Source organism: Netta rufina (genome assembly GCF_964035555.1).
Source record: "Netta rufina genome assembly, chromosome: 6".
Taxonomy (NCBI): domain Eukaryota; kingdom Metazoa; phylum Chordata; class Aves; order Anseriformes; family Anatidae; genus Netta; species Netta rufina.
In genome coordinates this window covers 20,250,212-20,272,305 of record NC_140129.1, presented here as the reverse complement: position 1 = coordinate 20,272,305, position 22,094 = coordinate 20,250,212, and the positions used below count along the sequence as shown (strand labels likewise).

At 36.9% G+C, this 22,094-nt stretch overlaps 2 protein-coding genes across 3 annotated transcripts; both read left to right on the top strand.

The window, feature by feature from the left end:
* The first annotated feature begins 924 nt into the window (after window positions 1-924).
* Window positions 925-11,998, top strand: BBS5 (Bardet-Biedl syndrome 5). 2 transcript variants are annotated; one of them, XM_084288961.1, is made up of 12 exons: window positions 925-1,035; window positions 2,016-2,098; window positions 2,995-3,060; window positions 3,818-3,867; window positions 4,613-4,740; window positions 5,608-5,743; window positions 6,743-6,838; window positions 7,353-7,415; window positions 8,247-8,381; window positions 8,499-8,582; window positions 10,295-10,318; window positions 10,429-11,998. In XM_084288961.1, the coding sequence occupies exons 1-12, from the start codon at window positions 974-976 to the stop codon at window positions 10,528-10,530; spliced, it is 1,029 nt and encodes a 342-aa protein (XP_084145087.1). In that variant the 5' UTR covers window positions 925-973; the 3' UTR covers window positions 10,531-11,998. The 2 variants fall into 2 exon arrangements, with proteins under 2 accessions (XP_084145087.1, XP_084145088.1); XM_084288962.1 differs by lacking the exons at window positions 6,743-6,838; window positions 7,353-7,415.
* An 849-nt stretch (window positions 11,999-12,847) lies between these two features.
* On the top strand, window positions 12,848-20,949 carry KLHL41 (kelch like family member 41). The gene is made up of 6 exons (XM_084289031.1): window positions 12,848-14,028; window positions 15,877-16,034; window positions 16,127-16,234; window positions 17,655-17,840; window positions 18,954-19,100; window positions 19,936-20,949. The coding sequence occupies exons 1-6, from the start codon at window positions 12,919-12,921 to the stop codon at window positions 20,045-20,047; spliced, it is 1,821 nt and encodes a 606-aa protein (XP_084145157.1). The 5' UTR covers window positions 12,848-12,918; the 3' UTR covers window positions 20,048-20,949.
* Window positions 20,950-22,094: the final 1,145 nt, after the last annotated feature.

Sequence of the window (22,094 nt, the reverse complement as noted above, 5' to 3'; positions counted from 1 at the left end):
TGTATTATGTGCTTAGAAGCTTGTTTCTAATAAAACATTTCTGTTTTTACTGCCAGGACCGTGTGTTTAATAGTACCCTTACAGAACTAAAAACTTACCTCACTCTACACTCACACTCAATCATGCTCCTGATGATGTAACAGGATTTCTGCCTCAATCTGTAACGAGACCAAACAGCACAGATTGGGCACTCCTGTGTAGGAAGCCAGAATTTTTTTCCCTGACTATTTTTCCCCTCAGCCGTGCCCTGCTCACCCCGGCCAGGTGGGGCAGTGGGTGCGAGGAGCAGGATAGGCGGGCCTTTGTGCACCTTGTCATGACTTGACGCTTGTCACTACTTGAGGGAGCTTGCTGCAACTTCCAGGCTGGCTGTGGCAGGCTCAGCACAAATCGAAGTGCTGCTCTGAGAAAAAACCTGTCAACAGCCAAGTTTATTCCCGATTCGTGCTTTAGTCGGATTTTTTGGGGGGAGCGGGTAAGCGCTCACTGAAGAACACTGGGCTGGATACACTTTTGGAGTTACTCTCACACACCCTAGCTTAAAACGACAAAAAGCAAACTTAGGGCTGTAACACAAAGGGGGTTTCACAGAGCCTAGGCCCCCCGGCTGCACGGGCTGTGTCTGGGGCTGGCTCCAGCAGCTCCCTTTTATCTGGCTCCAATGCTCCCTCTGCACACGGCCGTTACCAAGCACCAGCCGCTGCGTGTCCAGCGGCCCGAGGCGCTCTGCCTTCCCGCACAGAGCGCCCACAGGCGGCTTCCTGAGGCCGGGCAGTAACATCTGGGAGCGGGGCTGGCAAACGGTCCTCGAACCCCCTCACGGCTCGTTCCCGCCCGGCCCCTCACAGCCCGCGCAGGCGGCCGAGCAGGCCCCGCCCCCGCCATCACCCATCCCGAGCGCTGCGGGAGCGCGAAGCACCGCCCCTGCTGCCGCGGCGCCGCGCCGGAGGGAGATCGACAGCCGGCAGCAGCCATGAGCGCGGTGCTGGACGTGCTGTGGGAGGACCGGGATGTCCGCTTCGACATCTCCCCGCAGTGAGTGGCGCCGCCCTGCCGCGGGGCGCGGCCCGGCAGGGGCTGAGGGCGGCCGCCGATAACGGCTCCGTGCCCGCCGGCAGCGCCGCACGCTGTGATGGCGGCCGGGGGTCTCGTCACGTGACGCAACGCAGGCGGGAAGAGGCGGTTGCTAAGGGGGGGTGCTGAGGCGCGGCCCGGATGGGCGGCGTAAAAATATTTTAAAAGGGTGGATGGAGGGAGTTGGGCACGGGGATCGGTCCCTGTCCTGCTTCCACTTGGCCATGGGAAGTAAAAGTAGCTGTCATGGGCGTTTCGGGGTGCTGAGGGGAGGCTCTCGCCTCAAAGACAGAAACGCCTTTGGTTTCTGTCTGCCTGCAGGCTGCGGAGTTTGGGCTGCCACACGGTGCGATTAAAATGCAGCCCAATTACACGCTTAGTCTGATACATAATTCAGTAGTTAGGCCAATTAAATCGAACAAAATACAAATAAATGGTTCAAAATTCAGCAGAGCATTTCCCTTACCAGTGTACACCTGACGTTTCCATTGGGGCACTTGTTCTCTCTGAGCCTAGCTGCGTTCCCTCTGACCTAAAAGTACAGAAACAGGCAACAAGCTCTATCTGTCAAAATTGACATGAGCGAATGCAACTTTGCACTCTTGTCTCCCACTTTCACACACATTGTCCCTCTTTTGGGGTGCAGTTAGGTTGTCATACTTCCTATATAATTATCTATCTATTATGATGGTTTTAAAAATGAAGGTATTAATGAAGGTATTAGTATTTTTCATAAGCTGTGTGTGGTGATAACAATTTCAGGTATATAATGTTGATTTGTGTGTATGAACGTATGGGAATTTTCAGTAGTGTGATGCACTAAGCAAAAAAAAAAGGAAGGGAAGAAATATAGATAGTCCTTTTTTGGAGGATAAATCTGTTTCTCGCTAGTTGTTGTTTTTTTGTTGTTGTTGTTGTTTGTTTTGTTTTTTCTTTTTTAGACAAATGAAAATGAGACCTGGAGAGGTCCTTATAGACTGTTTAGAGTCTATTGAAGATACCAAAGGAAACAATGGAGACAGAGGTAACCATTTACCTAGGGAAACTGTAACTTTCCTACTACTTAACCAGTGTCTGTTTGCAGGAAATATATCTTTCCTTTTCACAGATCGTTCTCTTCTGGGAGTATTTTCAAATAGTTTATCTAGTTCATAGTTAGAGGAAGCTGATAATCTTGATTCAAAATGTGTTTAGAATTGAAAGCCTTGTAAGAATAACGTATTTATAAAAATAATTATGATCTTTTGATGTAGTCCTGTTTAATCCTTACATAGACCAATCACTGCATAAAATTTTGCATTTAAGATTGCAGGTTGTTTCATTTCTATAACATTAAAGGATTTCTCTTTTCAGGTGTATGTCATTCTCCAGTTATTTTGATAGTTTTTCCTAACCTGGTTTAAACTGAATCAGTAAGGAGTAACACCTGCATGCACACACTCATTCACTCTCCTTACTGATTCAGAAGGTGTGTGAAGCTGCCAGCATACATGATACAGAATCTAAGAAATATGCATATGACGTAAAGAGGTTATTCATGAATTCGATTGGGATAGTTAACAGTCTTTCCTATCTCTTCTCAGAACAGTTCTGCACAATCATGTGCCTCTGCATTTTTACCATGGGCAGGTAGATGCGAATGCAGTTTATGTCTTTGGTTCTTTTTTGAGGAATGATGGTATATATTAGAGATTTTTTCATTTGTTCCCTCTTGCTGGTTTTTCTCTCCTGATGTTCGGAAAAAAAGGAGGGGGAGGTTAGCGATTGTTCTGCAGGGGTGTCCTGTGATTTTCTTCTTTCTATCAAGAGGAAGGAGTATTCTGGTTTTGCAAAACTAGAGATACATATGTACCACAGAATGGAATGTTTAAGTTAATGGCAGTTATTCAGATGAAAACTTTTTATACTTTTTATTTCCAGGCAGACTGCTTGTGACAAATTTGCGGATTATTTGGCGCTCATTGTCATTGCCCAGAGTCAATCTCTGTAAGTGTCATCTCCTGTTAAATGACTGCAAATATTTTTTGATTCCTTTGTGGTGGTATGCTTTACTTTCCCAATACTACAGTTTATAGTACAGAATAGTAAAGTCTTGTTCTGTTTCTATAAAGTCTGAAATAAATTGTTATGAATTAATCTATTTGTAATGTAGGAACTTTTACAATAATTCAAAGTAAAATATTAATATTCAATGTTAATTTCTTAGAAAATAAGTTGAAGAGTATTTCAGATGTATTATTTTTCTAGAAAGAAGCATCAATTTCAGTTTCTTCATACTTCGCTATACTTGTACTTCTTGTTGCCACCTGTGTATTCACATACAGTTTTTATTCTCCAGAATTACCTGTCTTTCCAAATTCCCTACTGAAAGCTCTAAATTAGCTTCTGATTTTAACTATGTGAATAGTCAGCTAGTTTACTCACACTTAACTTAATTTGCTGAAGTAGGGTTGGGAGGCATTTACTCAGTACCCAATTTATTTCCAGTGCTTAGGTCCCAATAGCCAGTCAGTAATGAAAATCTATTCCACTCATAAGCTGTGTAAACTTAGGTTCTCTAACTGCTTGCTCTTCTGCATTTGCTTTCTCATATGACTGCACACACACAAACTATGCTACTTTTATATGTATTTACAAAATAAATAAAATTGCCTGCTAAAAAAATCGGTATTATACTTTCTAGTTCTGTGTATTATTTTTTCTTGTTCTCAGAGCTGTTCTTTGTTTTTTTTTCCCCTTTTAGCTGTTGGTTACAACTGCATTATAAACATAACTACAAGAACTGCCAACTCAGTAAGTTACTTATAAAAATAAAAAGCTGCAATTCATTATTTATACTTAGTGCACTGTATAAATAATACTCTGAAAGTTTACTTGCAAGAACCGTAACAGAGTAGTAATGATAGTTCAGTTTTAAAGAATGGAGAGTTTTACTTTTTTATAGGAGCATTATTTTATTCAGTTTCCTAAGGCAGTAAAACACATGTAGTCACACTGGTGATTTTTCTCTGTTCTTGAGAGGTCATGTGCTTATTGGCTTGGTCTACATTTAACGAAGACTTGTAGAGAGAATAATTTTGTGCAAGAAAGCTCTCAAATACATAGCCTGAGGTACAGGCAACACTGAAGCCGTTTGTTTGGTTAGCAGCAAAGAAGTAGCAGGGAGATGACCCATCCAGCCACATGGTAGCTGCTAGTTGGCCAAGTGGCCTGTGTATGGCCTGGCTGCTCAGCCAGTACATTGCAGGAAAAGGGATGTGACATAGAGCCAGGGTATTTGGGGAGCATGAACAGAAGGATGATGCCTCTGGATGGTAAGAGGCAAATTCAAAAATACTGTCGTGATACTGCATATGTATAGCAGGCAGACTTCATTAGTTCTGCTGCTGATGGAACTGCTAGTTCCTGGAGAAAAAAAAAGAGTGAAATCCCTGTTTAGTTGAAGACAACAGTAGATCAGTAGTAGAATCAGGATTACACCTTTGGATAGGCAAGCTGCTATATTGTCAAAATGTTAAATTTCAAATTTTTCTTGCAGAAATTACGGGGACAAACAGAAGCTCTGTATATATTGACTAAATGTAACAATACACGCTTTGAGTTCATATTTACCAATGTTGTTCCTGGAAGTCCCAGACTCTTCACTTCAGTTATTGCTGTGCACAGGTATCCTACTTAAAATAGTGTTTGTTCATTCATGAAATTCAGTGGATCAGATATCTGGAATTACTGTGGTAGGTGGACTGCCCAGATTTAACATTCACAAAACCTTTTTGAAAGAAGAGAACACAATCCCTAGAAAGAGGGGAAAGAACACTTACAAATTCTAGTAGATAACTGTACGTAATGAAAATTAATGTGTATAAATACCAGTCATTAATCAAAACATTCATCTTGTGTGTATGAACTGTCTAAATAAATAAAAATACCAAAGAGCTGATAATCTAAGTGTACATTTTCTATTTATGCTTTCTGCCTATAATAATTTTCCCTAATTGTGGACCATGTAATGGAAATGAGTTAAATACTGGTCAAAACTCCCACTGAAATAAAAAGCAGTGGATGTTTCCCACCTGAAAGTTAAGTCATCTGAATGAATGTGGGTATAATACATTACCATTGGTTTCTATTTAAGAGCTATGGAATACTGATGTACATATAATAAGATATTTGTGACCTAATTGATAGTGAAAAATAAATTATTCTTGATGTCTATACTATGTGTAACATAGGAGCTAGATTTATGTTTCCCAGTGGAGGCTGAGAGATGACAATCTTAAGGAACAGAAAGAAATAGCATATGCACATGTTTTAAGAGATTAAAATGTGTCAAAAAAAGTTTAAAAGTAATTTCGGTAAGAACTGAAATATAAAGGTTTTCATTGATGAAAATTTAATAGTACTCTCATTTTTGTACAACATGATAATAAGAAAAGTTGGAAATATATAGCATTTCATGTTGGTGCTAAAACAAGCACTGAAAGATGATAGAAGACACTGAAATCATAACCTGGTGATTTTTTTCTTTTTCAGAGCTTATGAAACTTCTAAAATGTATCGTGATCTGAAGCTGAGAAGTGCATTGATTCAGAACAAGCAACTGAGATTATTACCACAAGAACAAATATATGATAAAATCAATGGAGTTTGGAATTTATCAAGTGACCAGGTATAGTGAAAAATGAGACTATGTTGACTACAGTAAAGTGTTTTGGCAATTAAAAAACAAAAAAAAACACTAGCAATTACAGTTTTGTAACCTCAGAGGTATTACCCTTAGTTCAGTTCATTAGCTGTTGCATGCAGCTGATTTCATCTATTTGCTATTCAGTACAATAAAGTTCTCGGCAACCTCAGGTCTACATGACTCAGCTAACATGCATGGAACTAGATACACAGGTCATGTTAGTAAGAGATATTTATGAGTCTAAAGCTCTGTATTATCCTGAAAGACAGTCATGCCATTTCCAAAAGGCTCTGCTACATGTTTGTGTTTACTTGCAGCCTTGACTACTTAGTAAGACTATATTCTCCTTTGATTACTGGAAACTGAAAATACTTGAATGGGAATCTATGTCTTAAAATGTGGTAAAATAAATATTTTCAGGAGAAAATAGAAAACAGTTCCGTTATTACACAGGGAATTAGTTACGAGTATTTCCCAGAGCCATGAAACAAAATGGCAGCTGTTATTTTTATCTACGTAGTTTTAGTCCAGAATGGAAACAGGATCCATCCTGACAAGCTAAAAAGTTCTTTCCTCTGTGTTCCCTTGGCACACATCTCTACAATTGCCTAAGTTTAACCCACATGCCATTATACTTACTCTATATGCCAATTCCAGATCTGTACAGTTAAGAACACTCTCAGACACTTCACGTACTCCCATTAGGTTTGCCATGCTGTGATTTGATCTTGCTTTGCTACAGTAATAGGAACTCCCAAGTGATTTTCACCACTTGGGTGCTGTATCCTTTAAAGACTGGATCTTGCTTCTTAGCGATCAATAGTAGCATTTCCACTGGTTTTGGTGGGAAAGGATCAGACCTTTACAGAATTAAATGTGAAGTTGTATCCTGCTAATGGTAAACAGGTATCAGTAATCATCATGTTTGGGGAAAAAAGGCTCTATATTTCAAAGTAGTTCTAACATACTTTTCTTTAATAGGGAAACTTGGGAACATTTTTTATTACTAATGTGAGAATAGTTTGGCATGCAAATATGAATGACAGCTTTAATGTCAGCATACCCTATCTACAAATTGTAAGTACCTTGAAACAGCCATTTAAAAAACAAAATGGGCTAAGTTCTAGTCTTCAAGTAATGCTCCCGTTTCACACTGAATTAGTATTTTATGTCCCAAAGTCAGGGAAGAATTTGGTCTTACCAGCATTAACTGCAGGGTGGATTTTCTCTGTCCAGGTTAATTGGAGGCTTTCATGAGCATGTCAAGATGTTGAAGAACGGCTTGTATTTCTAATTTCCAAACTATTTGCTGTTGGGCTTCCTGTCAACTGCATACTATGAGACTAATGATCTGTGAACCCAATGTCCAGAAATTAACTATTATCACTTATTATAAAAAACATTTTTCCTTGTGGTTTCAGTGGTTCAGATTTGTAATGGTAAATGGGAGGGAATGCTGCTAGCCAAGCTTCCAGGAACAGTAATGGTAATTAGTACTGTGCAAAATAATAATAATTGAAAATAAACAAAACAAACTTATATCAAGTAATTCCAAAACAGTTTTTAACAGTTTTTACCTCTTTACTGTTAGCGTTCAATAAAAATAAGAGACTCCAAGTTTGGCTTGGCACTTGTGATAGAGAGTTCTCAGCAGGTAAGAAGCTTTAATAGCCTTTTTCAGCTGGTTAAATTTTTATACATACAGTCATTTAATGCTGAAATGTGATAGTGCTGCTCTTAAGCTACTTAGTGTTCCTTCTATGTGGCCTTCAGAACACAACTTTTAAAAAACATCCTCTTTACACTGCTTAAAAATCTCAGTACGTTCAGGTCAATACGGCTGTTGTGAGTTAGGAATTCTCTAAGCAAAACAATGCCAGCATGACCAGTTTAAAATAATTTAACTGTTAAAGACAGTGTTTTCTGACAGATTTTCTTTGGTAACTCATTACTTCTGTACTTACAGACCGCTATTCTGTACTTTCTGACCGCTATTTTTAATCTTTCTCACCTGTGTATTCTTTGCTCTAAGTGACAGTGATTTTGCTTCAATTTGACCTTTATTAGAAATGCTTTTAATAGTCATTTTTAAAAAAAGTTAACTTTACATACAAACTTCTTTAATAATGATATCAAGATCCAACAGACTAAACTTTCATTAAGTAGCTGGAAATTAATCATTAGCATCACTTTGTAACTTCTCCTTCCCTTGTTTGATCTTGTTTTTCTTTGTAATAAGTTTGTTTCCCATTTATCTAATGGACTAACAGTTAAAAGCTTATTTATCCCATGGAGAAACATTGTCATTGTTTTATTCCACCCATGGTTTAAGTGGCCGACTGAAAATAAGATACCAAAATACAGATAATGTTTTCATCGTCAACCTGAAATTTGTTAAACTACAAATCCCCATTGGGGGAAAAAGTTGTTTAAATAACAAGCAACGATAGTTTCTTAATAAAGTCTTCTTTCCTCTATTACACAGAGCGGAGGATATGTACTTGGTTTTAAGATAGACCCTGTGGAGAAACTACAGGAGGCAGTGAAAGAAATTAATTCACTTCACAGAGTTTATTCAGTTAACCCAGTATTTGGAGTGGATTATGAAATGGAAGAAAAGGTAGTCGATTCATTTATTTTAAAACAGATACAATATTGTGTTAACAAGCACTAATAAAAGTACTTTCAACATGTATTGTATATATGGATTTATTTACTTCAGTGTTTTAACTTGCAGCCCCAGCCTCTTGAAGACTTAACAGTGGAGCAAGTTCAAGATGATGTGGAAATAGAATCTGATGAGCAGACAGATGCTTTTGTGGTAAGCTTATCCACAGAAAAATTAAAAAAAAAAAAAAATCTTGTTTGGTTATTCAAATATAGGCAGTGTATAGCTCCATTCTTCTATGAAAGTTAAGCTACAAATGAACTTTCTATATTTAAACCTATATTGCCTACATGCCTTTTTTATAATCATGATTACTCATGAATTTATGTTGTGTTTTTTGTTTTTTTTTTAGCACAAACTATTATTCAAAATAAATTGTAGTCGATATTTAAAGTAGTAGTTGCAAGTTGTTTATCAACACATTGAGGTCAGGAATAGCTCAAGAACCAGCAGTACAGAATAATCAAATATATCATATTAAAAAGTCTTCCTTCTTTTGGAGCAGATTAATAGGAGGTGATGTCTATATGCTCAGTATTCATCTAAGATACAAACTTGAAAGATTTTTAGAAAGGCAACGATAATTTTGAGTCACTCTTGACGACCTTTGCACTCCTGCCAATACCAGTTTAGAAAACTGTATTAGTACCCATCTCCCTGTATTTCAGAAAAAAATATTTTTAAACGCATTATACTGTTCAGGAGCTTGATGATCTTCCTTCTGGGAATTTCTCAATTTACTTGCACACACATCTCAGTAAGACCTGACTGATCATAATTGATTGCACAGGTACATTTTAAGATGCTAGCCTTGACACATTGCCATTTGACAAGTCTTCATAATCCATCTTTTAAATTTGGTGAATTAGCAGTACTAGCACCAATTTTCTTTCTACCTTCTTTTCTTTTGTTGTCATTTATTAAGGCAGATAAGCATTGATCACATTACCTTTTCCTTACCCCTTCTCTCTTATTCTCTGTTTCTTGCCTTTTTTTTTTCCGTTTTTTCCTTTTTTCCTTTTTTTTTTTTTTTTTCTTCACTGTTTATTCTGTCTTCAGCATGGTTGAAGACCTTTTACTTAAAGGAGTTTTTTGTTTTACTTTTTGATAGCTTTTTTACCTGGATTAAAGCTCAGGCTCTTTCACGAGTATGATGATGTAGAGCCTGCTGATCCAGAGGCTTACAAAGCCGCTATATTTTCAGAGATTGCTCTTCCTAAGGAGTTTGAGTCTTGATTTCTCCACACAAAGAATGGGAAAGATTGTATCTTTTTCACAGACCTCTGTCCAAGAGTATAAAACTTTGGTTAACTGTGCAGTTAATCTGTGATCATTTCTTATATCGAGTATGATATTAGCTGAATTTTGGTATTACTTACGCATTTCAAGTCACTTTTTTTGAAACTGATTAATAAATACTGCTGCACCTGAAGAAAAAAATATTAGGATTCTGTTAGCTTGTCTGCAGTTTATCATTTTACTCCCTACTAAGCACTTGTTAGTGTAGCAAATGCAATGTATAAACTTTACAGTTTTAAAGTCTTTGTTTATTATGATGAAAAGTTCAGAGATTGGTATTATTTAATGAAAACATGTTCACCAACTTTAGTAAAGCCCTTAGTAAATTAGTTCAACATAGGAATTACTTTGATCTTGTTTAAATATATATATATCTATATACTGTTTAAATATATATAAATATATATAATATATATAAATATATATATTTATATATTTAAACTGGTTTGTTGAAGAAAATTTGACAAATACAATTTTTATCCCAAGGAATAACGAATTGCTTGCAAACTTGTATTTAAACTATGATGTTTTTCTCGAGGTTGAGTTGCTTTTTCTTTCTTTTGCAGGCTTACTTTGCTGATGAAAACAAGGTAAGAACACCTTTTTTATGATGTTGAATTCATGTTGTTAAAAATTGGATAATTAAGTTTAAAAGTATCTTCTCTTCTATTTTATCTCATGTCTTGTGCATCCCAAAAAGCAACATGATCGGGAGCCTGTTTTTTCAGAAGAACTAGGACTTGCAATAGAGAAGCTAAAGGATGGATTCACACTCCAGGGACTCTGGGAAGTAATGACCTGATTGAGATCGTTATGTATTTGTTTCCCAACCAATGAAACATTTAGCTCTTATTGATTCTATGAGATCTATAGGTTATTGAACAATACAAGAGTAGCAGATAAAGAACAGGCAAATACTATATGATGTGTACTCAGGATATGCCAGAATGATTATTCAAAAGCTGCATACACATAAAAGCTTTCTATTTATTGCATTGTTCCTGTAAGTAGTAGAAAGAGGACCAGCATCCGCCAGAGCAAGGGACAGGAGTGTGGCCCCAGCTTCTGGTGGGAGTCCCACCCCCTGCAGGCAGACACGTGCTCTACAAGCCCCCTGCAGTCCCACTCCACTGAACCTGAAAGTCCTTCTCCTCTACATGAATGATGGCTGCTGTTTGTTTCAGCTGCCATTCTAACCAGCATTATATGAAAATGTCTCCCATCGTGTGTTTTAATATAGCTTCGTGATTGGCTGACTGCCATTCTTGACACCTTGGTACCCCAGGTGTACTTAAAAACTTAAAGTATTCATGTATTTTCATACAGCAATGTACTCTCCTGTAATAATTATATCTAAATCAAATTTCCATAACTTGTTTCATGTTGTGCTACATAGAAATACAATTAAATGTACAACATTTTGTATCTAGATGTATTGGTTGTGTCACTGTAGCAGTGTTATGTTACTGACTTCTTTTTTTTTTTTTTTTTGACAAAAAGCAATACCATTCCAAATACTAGTTTTCATATCTCATCATTTATGAAGAGTTCATTATGTATCATTCCAGGTACTCAATTGTAATCCAGGTATCTTCATATATTTTTTTCCTGATTGTTTTTTTTGTTTGTTTGTTTGTTTTATGGGATGACAAAGTACACACATAAATAGATCCTGTGTCTGAGTCATTAGACCTGTATGGTGTTATGTGTTAGAAATGAGTCATTTATTGTTTAAGGGAAGATGCAGCTGTTACGTTTTCTAGGGAGATAAGACCTCTGTACTATTTTCTGTAAGTGGAAAAAGTCAAATGAGCTGTCTATTCAGCTGTTGTTTTAGCAGCTGACTGTTATAGTAAACTAATTGTGGTGCAGATATGTTTGTAGAAAATCTTTAAAGGTATATATTTTAATGAAACACTACTTATGGTTGAAAAGCAATTAAGAGTTCAATAAACTCAAGTAATGTTATACCTCTTTATAGGTCTTGCATTCCACGAGTTGTCTTTTTGTCCTGTTTCCATTATATTAAAAGCAAAAAAAAAAATACTATCTGGGTAAAAAGCACTCCCTGTATGGACAAAATACAATCCTTTATCAAGGTATATTATATAACTTTCTACAACTTTACTATACAACTTTCTCTATTACCACCTTTAATAAAAATCGGAATGTTCTTAGTCTAAATTGTGAAACCATCATATGCATAATTTTTCTAAATTCACACTTGTTAAACTGCTTGGGTCTCTTAGATTATTTTTTTAGTTTTGTTAAATAACACATCCATTAAATACTTTTCATGTGTTGTATTACGTGTTTTTTTGTTGTCCTGCTTCTTCTAGGTACTGTTTTTAGCGTTAAACACCAGTTAACACCATTTCTAAAACAGCTGAATTTAAAAAGATTGATTGTGCTTACCAATTATCTGAACCGAAGAGTGACTGCTTATTGAGGGGGTAGAGATTTAAATGATTTTTGAAAACTACTTTACCTGAATAATACATATTTTAAACATTTTTTTGTTTGTTTCCAAATAAATACAATCAAAACTATGCTAAGAAGCAGCTCAAAGTAAAGGTTGGTTTTCAATATCTGAAAAAATGCTGATGCGAGATATGTAAAAATTGTTTTTTGAGCAGAGATAGTTGATGCAGAGTTCAAGGTTTTTTAATATCTCTGTGACTGATACCTCCTTAAAAGCTGTAGCAACGAGAGGTGTATTAAGCAACTTCCTGAAAAAGTGAACGGTAATTGCAGCTGACAATTTGATTCATAATCCTTGCATTTCAGAGTATTTGATAACATGTATATTTATGATCTTGCTCATAGCTGTCTCACGGAGGGTCAGATTCTGCTGTCCTTACTCATATCAAGTAATTTCTTACATTGCAAGTAATGTCATTGATTAAATGTGGAGAATGATGGCAAAACCTGACCAAAGTAACTAAAAGCAGCAGTTGCTTCTTTCAGTCTTTGACAGCTGTGAGAGCAACTCTTTTTTTTTTTTTTTTTCCAAACCATCCATGCTAAATTCCGACCTGTAAGAGTATGTACCTATATTTAGCTAGTGAGATTAAGTTGCAGGGGCTTCAGGCAGGGCAAAGCACATTGGTCTGCCTTTTTTACAGACAGACCTTTGGGCAGTCAACAGCTAAAGCTTTCTGCTCCCCCCCCTTTCACGAGCATTCACAAAATGGATTCCCAAAGGGAACTCACTGAAGAACTGAGACTTTACCAATCAACCCTTCTTCAAGATGGCCTCAAGGAACTCCTGGAAGAGAAAAAGTTTATAGATTGCTCCCTAAAAGCTGGTGACAGAAGCCTGCCCTGCCACAGATTGATTCTATCAGCATGTAGCCCTTATTTTCGTGAGTATTTCTTATCTGAGCAAAATGAAGAGAAAAAGAAGGAGGTAGTTCTGGATAATGTTGACCCCAACATCCTGGATATGATTGTCAAATACCTTTATTCAGCAAGTATTGATCTTAATGATTCTAATGTGCAAGATATTTTTGCTTTAGCCAGTCGTTTTCAGATCCCTTCTGTATTCACTGTGTGCGTCTCCTATCTTCAAAAGAGGCTTGCTGTTGGTAATTGTCTGGCCATCCTTCGATTAGGTGTTCTGCTTGATTGCCCAAGACTTGCATTTTCTGCCCGTGATTTTGTCTCAGATCACTTTGTGCAGATCTGCAAAGAAGACGAATTCCTGCAGCTTGCCCCACATGAACTTATCTCAGTTATTTCACCTGACAGCTTAAATGTAGAAAAGGAAGAACTGGTATTTGAAGCGGTAATGAAATGGGTCCGAAAAGACAAGGAGAACAGAGTAAAGAACCTGGGAGAAGTTTTTGACTGTATACGTTTTCGTCTTATGCCAGAAAAATATTTCAAAGAACATGTTGAGAAGGATGATATAATTAAAAGCAACTCAGATCTTCAGAAAAAAATAAAGATTATTAAGGATGCTTTTGCTGGAAAACTGCCTGACTCTAGCAAAAATAAAGACAAGTCAAACAAAGGGGAAGTAAATGGTGATGTAGGAGATGAAGATTTACTTCCTGGCTATCTAAATGACCTTCCCAGGCATGGTATGTTTGTCAAAGACCTAATTCTTCTGGTTAATGACACTGCCGCAGTAGCTTATGATCCTCTAGAAAATGAATGCTACCTAGCAGCCCTGGCGGAACAGATTCCCAGAAATCATTCCAGTATAGTCACCAAACAAAATCAGGTCTACGTTGTTGGAGGACTGTATGTAGAAGAGGAGAACAAGGATCAGCCTTTCCAATCATATTTCTTCCAGGTATAAGCTTTATAATTATTGGTGCAGTAACAGGTGCTTGTAAGAGTCACTGAAAAGTACTTGGAGTCTATGCAAGTGAATTGTCTAGTCTCTGGTCAGTGGAGAAAAATTCCTATAGAAAGCTTTTCCTGTCTCATAAAGGTAAGTGAAACCAAGGGACCTGCATCTTCTCTTTCAAGATTAAGTCCATGGTGAGATCTCAGAAAAGATTAACTAGCACTTTATATCCAGGCACTAGCTTTCATTAAAGTCCTGTTTTTTTTTCTGTACAGGTGCCTACACTTTAGACTAAAAATATTATTGTTGAATGTCTTCTGTGAATTTAAGTTCCATGAATGTTGATTACTTAGCTTCTTTAGATACAAATTCTTTTTTTTGTATCTGAAATATTTTTATGACTGTAATAATGTCTGTATTTTAAATGTCACTTTTTTCACTAAAATTCCAAATTTGTTACATTTATGTTTGAAAACATAAATTTGAGGGCATTCCAAAATATGTTATTTATAGGTAGAAGGTTGTTCTCACAAACTGTTGGTGCCAGTAGACTAAATACAAAGTTCCAACTATGAATTCATTTTTTTTTCTTGACTTTGTAAATCTGTATAAATTGTAAGTCCCATGACATATTTCAGAAAAGTAGCAGAATTACCATTTGGCACGCTTACATCATAAACTAATTCTGTTGTTTTTTTTAGCTATCTGGCTATATGTTCTTTGATATTTAAATGATCTTCTAATGAATCATGCAGTATGCTGCTGGCCACAGCTTGTCTTTAGGCACACTGCCCTAAGAGAGTTAAAGTAGGTCCTTTGCCAATATGAAATAAAACAGAGGGATAGGTAGTGACAGAATTTTAAAGCCTTCAGGTATCTAAAAATGCAAATATTAAGTGTTTATAGCACTAAGGCTCACGGTGACTTCACACACAGTGAAAGAGCTGGTTTCAGGAATCTCTTATACCTGTGAGAGGGAAGTCAGTTTGCTAGAGAGGACAGTGTTCATGTCCCTTTGTAGGTGTAAAACATTACTCAGTGAAGTGCAGAACTTGTTACAGATATATTCTTCCAATAGAAATATCACAATGATGTCAATAATGTACATGTATGTAATTTAGAACTGAATAACCAGTCTTAGGCTACTAGAAAGGGGCCCCTGAAAAACTAAACCTCAACATTGACACTAGAAATTGCTGAAATTTTCAAAATCCTACTTCATACGTCTAAAACTATCTCCCCGAATCCTTCTTTCTCACTTGTTGTCTTTAAAACTGCTTGCTGCTGTTACTATGTATAGTTAGAATACTTTTCTGCATTACCTGTGAAGCTGTTGTTCCCTCTAAAATATCAATGTGGACCATACCAACATTCACTTACTATTGTCCCTTTCTCTACCAATGATGCACCTGTTACTCTGTTACTATAACCTATTGACATTTTGTTTGGTAGCTAGCAGCCAAAGACAAAACCAGGCTGCCAATAGCTCAAAAATGCATGACCAATTTAGTGCCTATCAACAGTACAGATGTCATCTTCGAGACTGATACAATGAACCGGCTGTGACCCGTGATGCGTACATTTTGTCCTCTGAACGCTACCCAGATCTAGCTACAGGGGCAATCCATGGCCATGATCTACATTTTACCATTGCAATAAAATGTCTTGTCCGACAGGAGTGGTCTGACAAATCTGGGAGATGCAGTTTACCATGCAGACCTTGACTGTGGAACACACTTCTGGAAAAAGAATTATCTGATCTATGATTAGATTTATTCTGTGGAACAGTTGTTGTTGCATGAATTTCTACTACTTGCCTTTTCTAAATCTTCTGTTGTGATGCTCTTTCAGCTGGACAGCATTGCTGGTGAGTGGGTTGCCCTTCCTCCACTGCCATCAGCCAGGTGTCTCTTTGGGCTGGGAGAGTCAGACAACAAGATCTACGTAATTGCAGGCAAAGACCTTCGCACTGAGGAGTCACTGGATTCAGTCCTGTGCTATGATCCTGTGTATGTTTACAATTTAATTATGCCCACTGAGGACATGTCAATAGCCCATTGTTAGTTTAAAGAGCCTAACAGTGATATTCTTCTTGTTCCAGGGCAATAAAATGGGGTGAGATCAAAAAACTACCTATCAAAGTTTACGGCCATGCTACTATCTCAAACAATGGATTGATATATTGTCTTGGTGGAAAAACTGATGATAAGTAAGCCTTTTCGTAATTATTTAGAACATTGTTTGGTTCTTTATAGATTCTGTGTCCTCACTCAGAAAGCAGGGTATCCCTTTCTTGCATCTCTGGGTTAAGGTTGCTTACAATTTGGCAGAAGGCAACACGTTATAGTATACAGAGTATATTTTTCATTATAAGGTAAAATTATGTTTACCTTGTAGTCCCTAACAGTTGTTTTAATCACTTTACTTATTTCCAAGGCAAATTCTGAACTGAACGCACACACAGTCATCACAGTTAGTTGTGAGGATATTCTTTAGAAGTATTATTTCTTAACAGACAGAAATGCTTAGGTACCATGGAACTACTTTGTCAGATCTTCAATTTTTTTCACTTGTAAGGCCTGTTATACCTTACTGGGTATAACGTTAAGAAAAATCAAAGTTTTTGCTGCTATTGAGTGTGTGGTGGTAATTTTCCAAGCAAGTGAGTGCTTTACTAAAGCATAGTGACAAGAAGTTGCAGTGGTTATAAAGCTGCAGTACAGATGAAGTTACTGGTTCATTTGCTTTCATTAGAATGAGCTTAGCCGGGCTAAGAGTCCATGTAAAACAATAAAATTTTGAGAAATGATATGAGGCATACCTAGCATAAACTAAAATAAGCTAATGTTTAAAGGAGTGTTCATGTGTTGGCTTTTGGTATGCCTTGAACTTCAACTTGGTGTTGTTCTGGAGTGAAAGTGACTTTTCCAAGCCCAAGTCTTCATGTACAGTATGAAAATCTAGGGTCTAAGCAAATCTGCCTACATTCTCTTTGAATCATTGGGAAGATGGAAAGACCTCTCTTGGTGCTTGATGGAGTTATTTTTCAATGCATTTTTTCTTCTGGAAGAGAGCAATAGTTAGCGTTTGGTCATCGTAGCTCCTCCCACTATGAGTCTTGTTAATTTATACAGGTTCAAACTGTCTAATGCACAGCCACTGCTCCTTTTTTCTTCATGTGTTTCAGTATTAGAGCTGTAAAACAACTGAATGTATTTCATGAAGGTGCATAGATCCACGTACATGCATACTTGTTTATCTTGAACTACCAAATAAACCTATTCTGATCTTCTCCATTATTAAATTTAGTTAATTCCTGTTGACCCTAACCTTTGGTGTACATTCCGTAAGAGTCCACCTGAGCAGAACGCTCTCAGAAAGGATATTGACTTTGTCCTGTAAGGTACAGTAAAATTACTGCCCTATGGAAGCAGCATTTAACATTTGGTTTAGTTCTGTGGATGATTAGTGCTTTACAGACTTGTAAAAAGTCCATCACTAAATCAGAGAGAAGATCTTATGAAAGAGATATTACATACAAACCCACAAAACCCACCTCAACTAGGTCTCACTTGGAACAAAACAGAAGTTCATTAGAAATGATTTCAGTTTTTCTTTTTTCTCTGCAGGAAATGTACTAATAGAGTATTTGTATACAATCCAAAGAAAGGAGACTGGAGAGACCTGGCTCCAATGAAAGTGGCTCGCTCAATGTTTGGAACAGCTATCCATAAGGGCAAGATTTTCATTGCGGGTGGTGTCACTGAAGAAGGCCTGACTGAATCTGTTGAAGCTTTTGATCTGACCACAAATAAGTAAGTGCAAGCTATTTTTAAGATCAAACTATTTTTAAGCAAATATTCTATCACCTTGGCTTTTAAGATCCTGAGATAGCCACAAAAATATCTGGTGCTGATATTATTCTAACATCAGCACAGCTTTACTATGATAGCTTAAACTTTTAAGTGGTCCTCAATGTACCTTTATTTTAAAGTACTTCAATCATACGTAAACCCATTTGGCTGTGCTGCCTTCACCATTAAGGTGGAATTGCAGCCATCACCCTCACAACAGAAACTTTAACTTAAACATATACAATCCTAAAGAGACCTACTTAAAGAATTTAACAATATAAAAAATGAATTATGCAAGAAGAAATTCTACAGTTTTGCACTCTACACATTCTATTCAAAGCAAATGAAAGTTAAGGTCATTTTGTCACCATTATGTTTAGCACATTCTTTCTCTTCCATTGTTCAGACACGCAACCTATGGTCAGAAAACATCTGCAGGTTCTTGTCTCAGTTTACTCTGTTTTGTTACTGTCAAGTCATGCGAGTGTAAGAAGAAAAGTAGCCTATTGGTTTTGATGTTGACATTGACAGGCGGTGAGATATCTCTATGTTTTATACATTCATGGGTGTGACTTCGCAGAATATTTGAAATTAAGCCAATGAGCTCTACTTTTTTTTAATTATTATTTTTTATTCTCAAATTATTATGTCTGTGCCACTTGAAATGAAAACTTATGTTGGAAACAATAGGGAAAAAATGAGGCATTAGAGACAGATATTTTTGTATAAAGCATATTAGTGATGATGAGACCAGGAGACCTGTAAGACTTGGTCTCTAGAAAGAGATGTCATCAGTGTAATTCTGTGGCATTAACACTTGCATTTCTGCATGAAGTTCCTGTGTGGATGGAGAAACAAACTCAGTACTGATTGATTCATTTTTTTCTTTTAGTAAACCATTTCACTAAAGTGGAATGGTTTCACTAAGAGGTCCCTTCCAACCCCTACAGTTCTGTGATTCTGTGAAAGTGGTCCACAGCCGCTGCATTTACATTGCCCAGAACTGTATTTTAAGTACATTCAGTTTAGAATATTTGACCTGTATTTGACTTAGGTTTTTCTTTTCATTTCCAGGTGGGAGGTTCTGCCTGAATTTCCCCAAGAGAGAAGTTCCATCAGTTTAGTCACCTTAAGTGGATCTTTGTATGCTATTGGAGGCTTTGCAATGATTCAGCTCGAATCTAAAGAATTTGCACCTAGCGAAGTCACTGACATATGGAAGTAAGTTTAATGTTGATCATACTTTCCTGGTGGAAAGCCCTATTAGCAGTTAGGTTTGTAGACACCAAAGGATAAAATTAATATTATGTTTAACTCTAGAAGTGAATCATATCACAGGTTGTGAAGCACTTACGAACAGTCTGAGTCATGACATTTAGATTCTTTTTTACCATATAGCAAGGATATATGGAAAAAAATAAATTCTGTTGGCAGGTTTAGCCTTTTAAGTGTGCTGTACAAACGTTCTCTGTTTTGTGACATTCTTATGCAGGAAGCATGTATACACAGAGAGGTTCATATATATGTATTATTATTAGTCAAATAAGTAATTGTTCTGAGAAATCAGAAATCTGTATCTCCTAGATTTATTTACCTAAATCACGGTAGCAGTAATGAAACATTGTGCCTCTACTGTGGCTTCAGTTGCTCAGGTCGATACAGGAGTTTTAACTGGCAGAAAGAGAGAAAGGATTACCAGAAAAAAAAAAAAAAAAGAAAAAAAAAGAAAAACAAAAACTAAAAAACTTTATATGTAAGAATTTAAAGAAATTCAGCTGGAATGTTTAAGATGAGGAGGCTTTTATAGGAGTAATGAAATATGACACAGGGAAGCAGTGAGCTTCAGGGACCAGGAAAAGGACAACTAACATGCACAAGAACATACTTCTCTTCTAAGAGGACAAAAGCACTTCTCTGTAGCACTGTTCAGCACAAAGCTGCTACAAGCCTTTGCAATGTGTGGACTATCCTTTTTTTCACTCATATATAAAAAAAAATAAAAAGTCAAACTCAAATTTTAAGAAGCTATGTTCTGACCTTATTTTGTTAAATGCAGGTATGATGATGAAAAGAAGGAATGGATTGGCATACTCAAAGAGATTCGATATGCTACTGGAGCTTCCTGTCTGGCTACACGCTTAAATCTCTTCAAGCTATCAAAACTGTAAACAAAGTGATGGAAAATGGGATATGGCGAGGGAGTTTAGATAGGCTCTTCTGGTTTTGTTGCATGAAAATATCCCCAAATTGTTCAGAGTTTTGTAGCAGCATACTAGTTATTCTCCTAACTGTTAAACAGTTAATCTGTCTATCCAAGTCTTAAGATATATACTAGCTAATCAACAAGAGGTGAATATTTGTTAACCTTTAAAATCCTGAAGAATTAAAATTGATTAGAATAAATGAAGATTTCTAAGAGAACTCTGTTTTTCCACTCAGTGGAAAATAAAACTAGTTGCATATACTTACACTCAGTCCAGGATAGTGATGACTTAGTCCCCAAACAATGCTCAAGAATGAATTAACTGTTAAATTAAGAATAAAATTAGCTACGTTGTACTAACTGGCTGTTTGCACAGCCTGATTTCTCTCTTTAGCAGTATATGTAAATCCTGCATTCTTCAGCCATATTTTGAGAATATTTTCATTAGAGCCTTCTAAAAATAATTAATTTACCCTGAAATTAAAACACATATTGAAAACAAAAGTATATTATGTGGCTCAAGAAATACCGACCTCAGCCAACGCTGTACTAGTAGCCAGCCGTGAGGAAAGAGAGAAAAGTTTACAAGGTTAATAGCTTTGCAGTTTCACGTATTATATTTTGGCTTCTGGTAACAGGGATTTTCCACTTTTTTATGCTTTTGTATTTATTTCTAAAGCAAGTATTTTATGGAAGGTTTCCTCAGAGATCTGAGGCCATTAACAAGCATTCATGAAAAGTCCCAGAACAACTGATCATCTGCAAGCACTTATGACATGGAGGACTTTTCCACCTAATAAAGAATTGATGTATTTTGATGTTTAAGCATTTAACTAGTAACAATTAAATTTTAAGACTCTAAAAATATCAGTGGTGCCTCTTTTAATAATCAGCTCATCATTACTATCATATTGACCGGATACCGGTTATAGCCTTTGCCCTGATCAGAGCACTCAGTTTTGCTGAAGTAGAACATGCCTGCCATTTTTAAAAAATCTCTTCAAAAGATATCTCCATTGAGTAAAGCGGATATCATAACACTCAAGCAATGTAATTTCAACTGATGTAGGAGGAAAACTGGAAATGAGGCCCACTACACCTGACTGAATGGTAATTGTAACTATTGCCTTCCTAGGAGAGAGGGGTAAACACATGGGAAAGGCACAGCCATCACAGCTCATTTCAGCATGTTACTGTACATGGGTACATAATCTGTGGGACATCTTTTCTGTTTTTCCTTTAAGTCCTCAGCTTTTCAGCTGCTCTTAAAATCTTCTCCTCGACTCCAGTTAAATCACCAGTTTAGAGCAGCCTATCTGATCTAAAACTCGCAGATTTATTTTAGAAAGAAAATGACTGCAAAGGATCAAAAGCAGCACATTTTATCAAAATACTTGTTTTATATTTTACTTCTTCTAAATGCACTTTCTGAATCCACTGATCGCGAGTTTCAATCATCTCCCCATTGTGAATAGTACTAAATTTATCTATACATAACTCAAACATACCTGAAATGCAGGGTCCAGCCCAAGCACATGACTATCCATGACTGATCACTCCAGCTACAGCCACTGCTACCTTTTTACACTGCATAGTTGCTACTTGAAGACCACCTGTATGGAAGCAGGTGCCAGCCTTCAAACAATGTGGTAAAAAGACTGCTTGTACAAAAAAATGCAAGAAAACATACAAATATTGTGTGTGTCTGTGAAAGAGGCAGGGCACAACTTGCTGTCCTTGTGAGGTAGCAGGAAGTGTAGTCACAACAGCTGCTTCTGAAAATGGGCCCATTTGCCATAGTGTAACCAGTCTACAGTTTATTACTTTACAATGAACACTCTCCTGGCTATTCTACTTTTTTCCTTCTGCGTTTCAGTATCTTATGCCACCTGACAAAACCCAGGCTCAGTGTGATCACAGGAAGCCTGATAACTGGCAGATGGTTTTGAAACACCAGAAATAAAACAGTGTTTTTCACCACCAATAACCAAGGTAGTATTTATGACTCTCTA

Coding starts and splice junctions, on each gene's coding strand:
- BBS5 (XM_084288961.1), top strand. CDS start 974: ATGAGCGCGGTGCTGGACGTGCTGTGGGAGGACCGGGATGTCCGCTTC. Junction 6,839..7,352: donor GCATACCCTATCTACAAATT/GTAAGTACCTTG, acceptor CTTTACTGTTAG/CGTTCAATAAAAATAAGAGA. Junction 10,319..10,428: donor ACTTTGCTGATGAAAACAAG/GTAAGAACACCT, acceptor CATCCCAAAAAG/CAACATGATCGGGAGCCTGT.
- KLHL41 (XM_084289031.1), top strand. CDS start 12,919: ATGGATTCCCAAAGGGAACTCACTGAAGAACTGAGACTTTACCAATCA. Junction 14,029..15,876: donor TCCAATCATATTTCTTCCAG/GTATAAGCTTTA, acceptor ATGCTCTTTCAG/CTGGACAGCATTGCTGGTGA. Junction 16,035..16,126: donor GTCCTGTGCTATGATCCTGT/GTATGTTTACAA, acceptor TTCTTGTTCCAG/GGCAATAAAATGGGGTGAGA.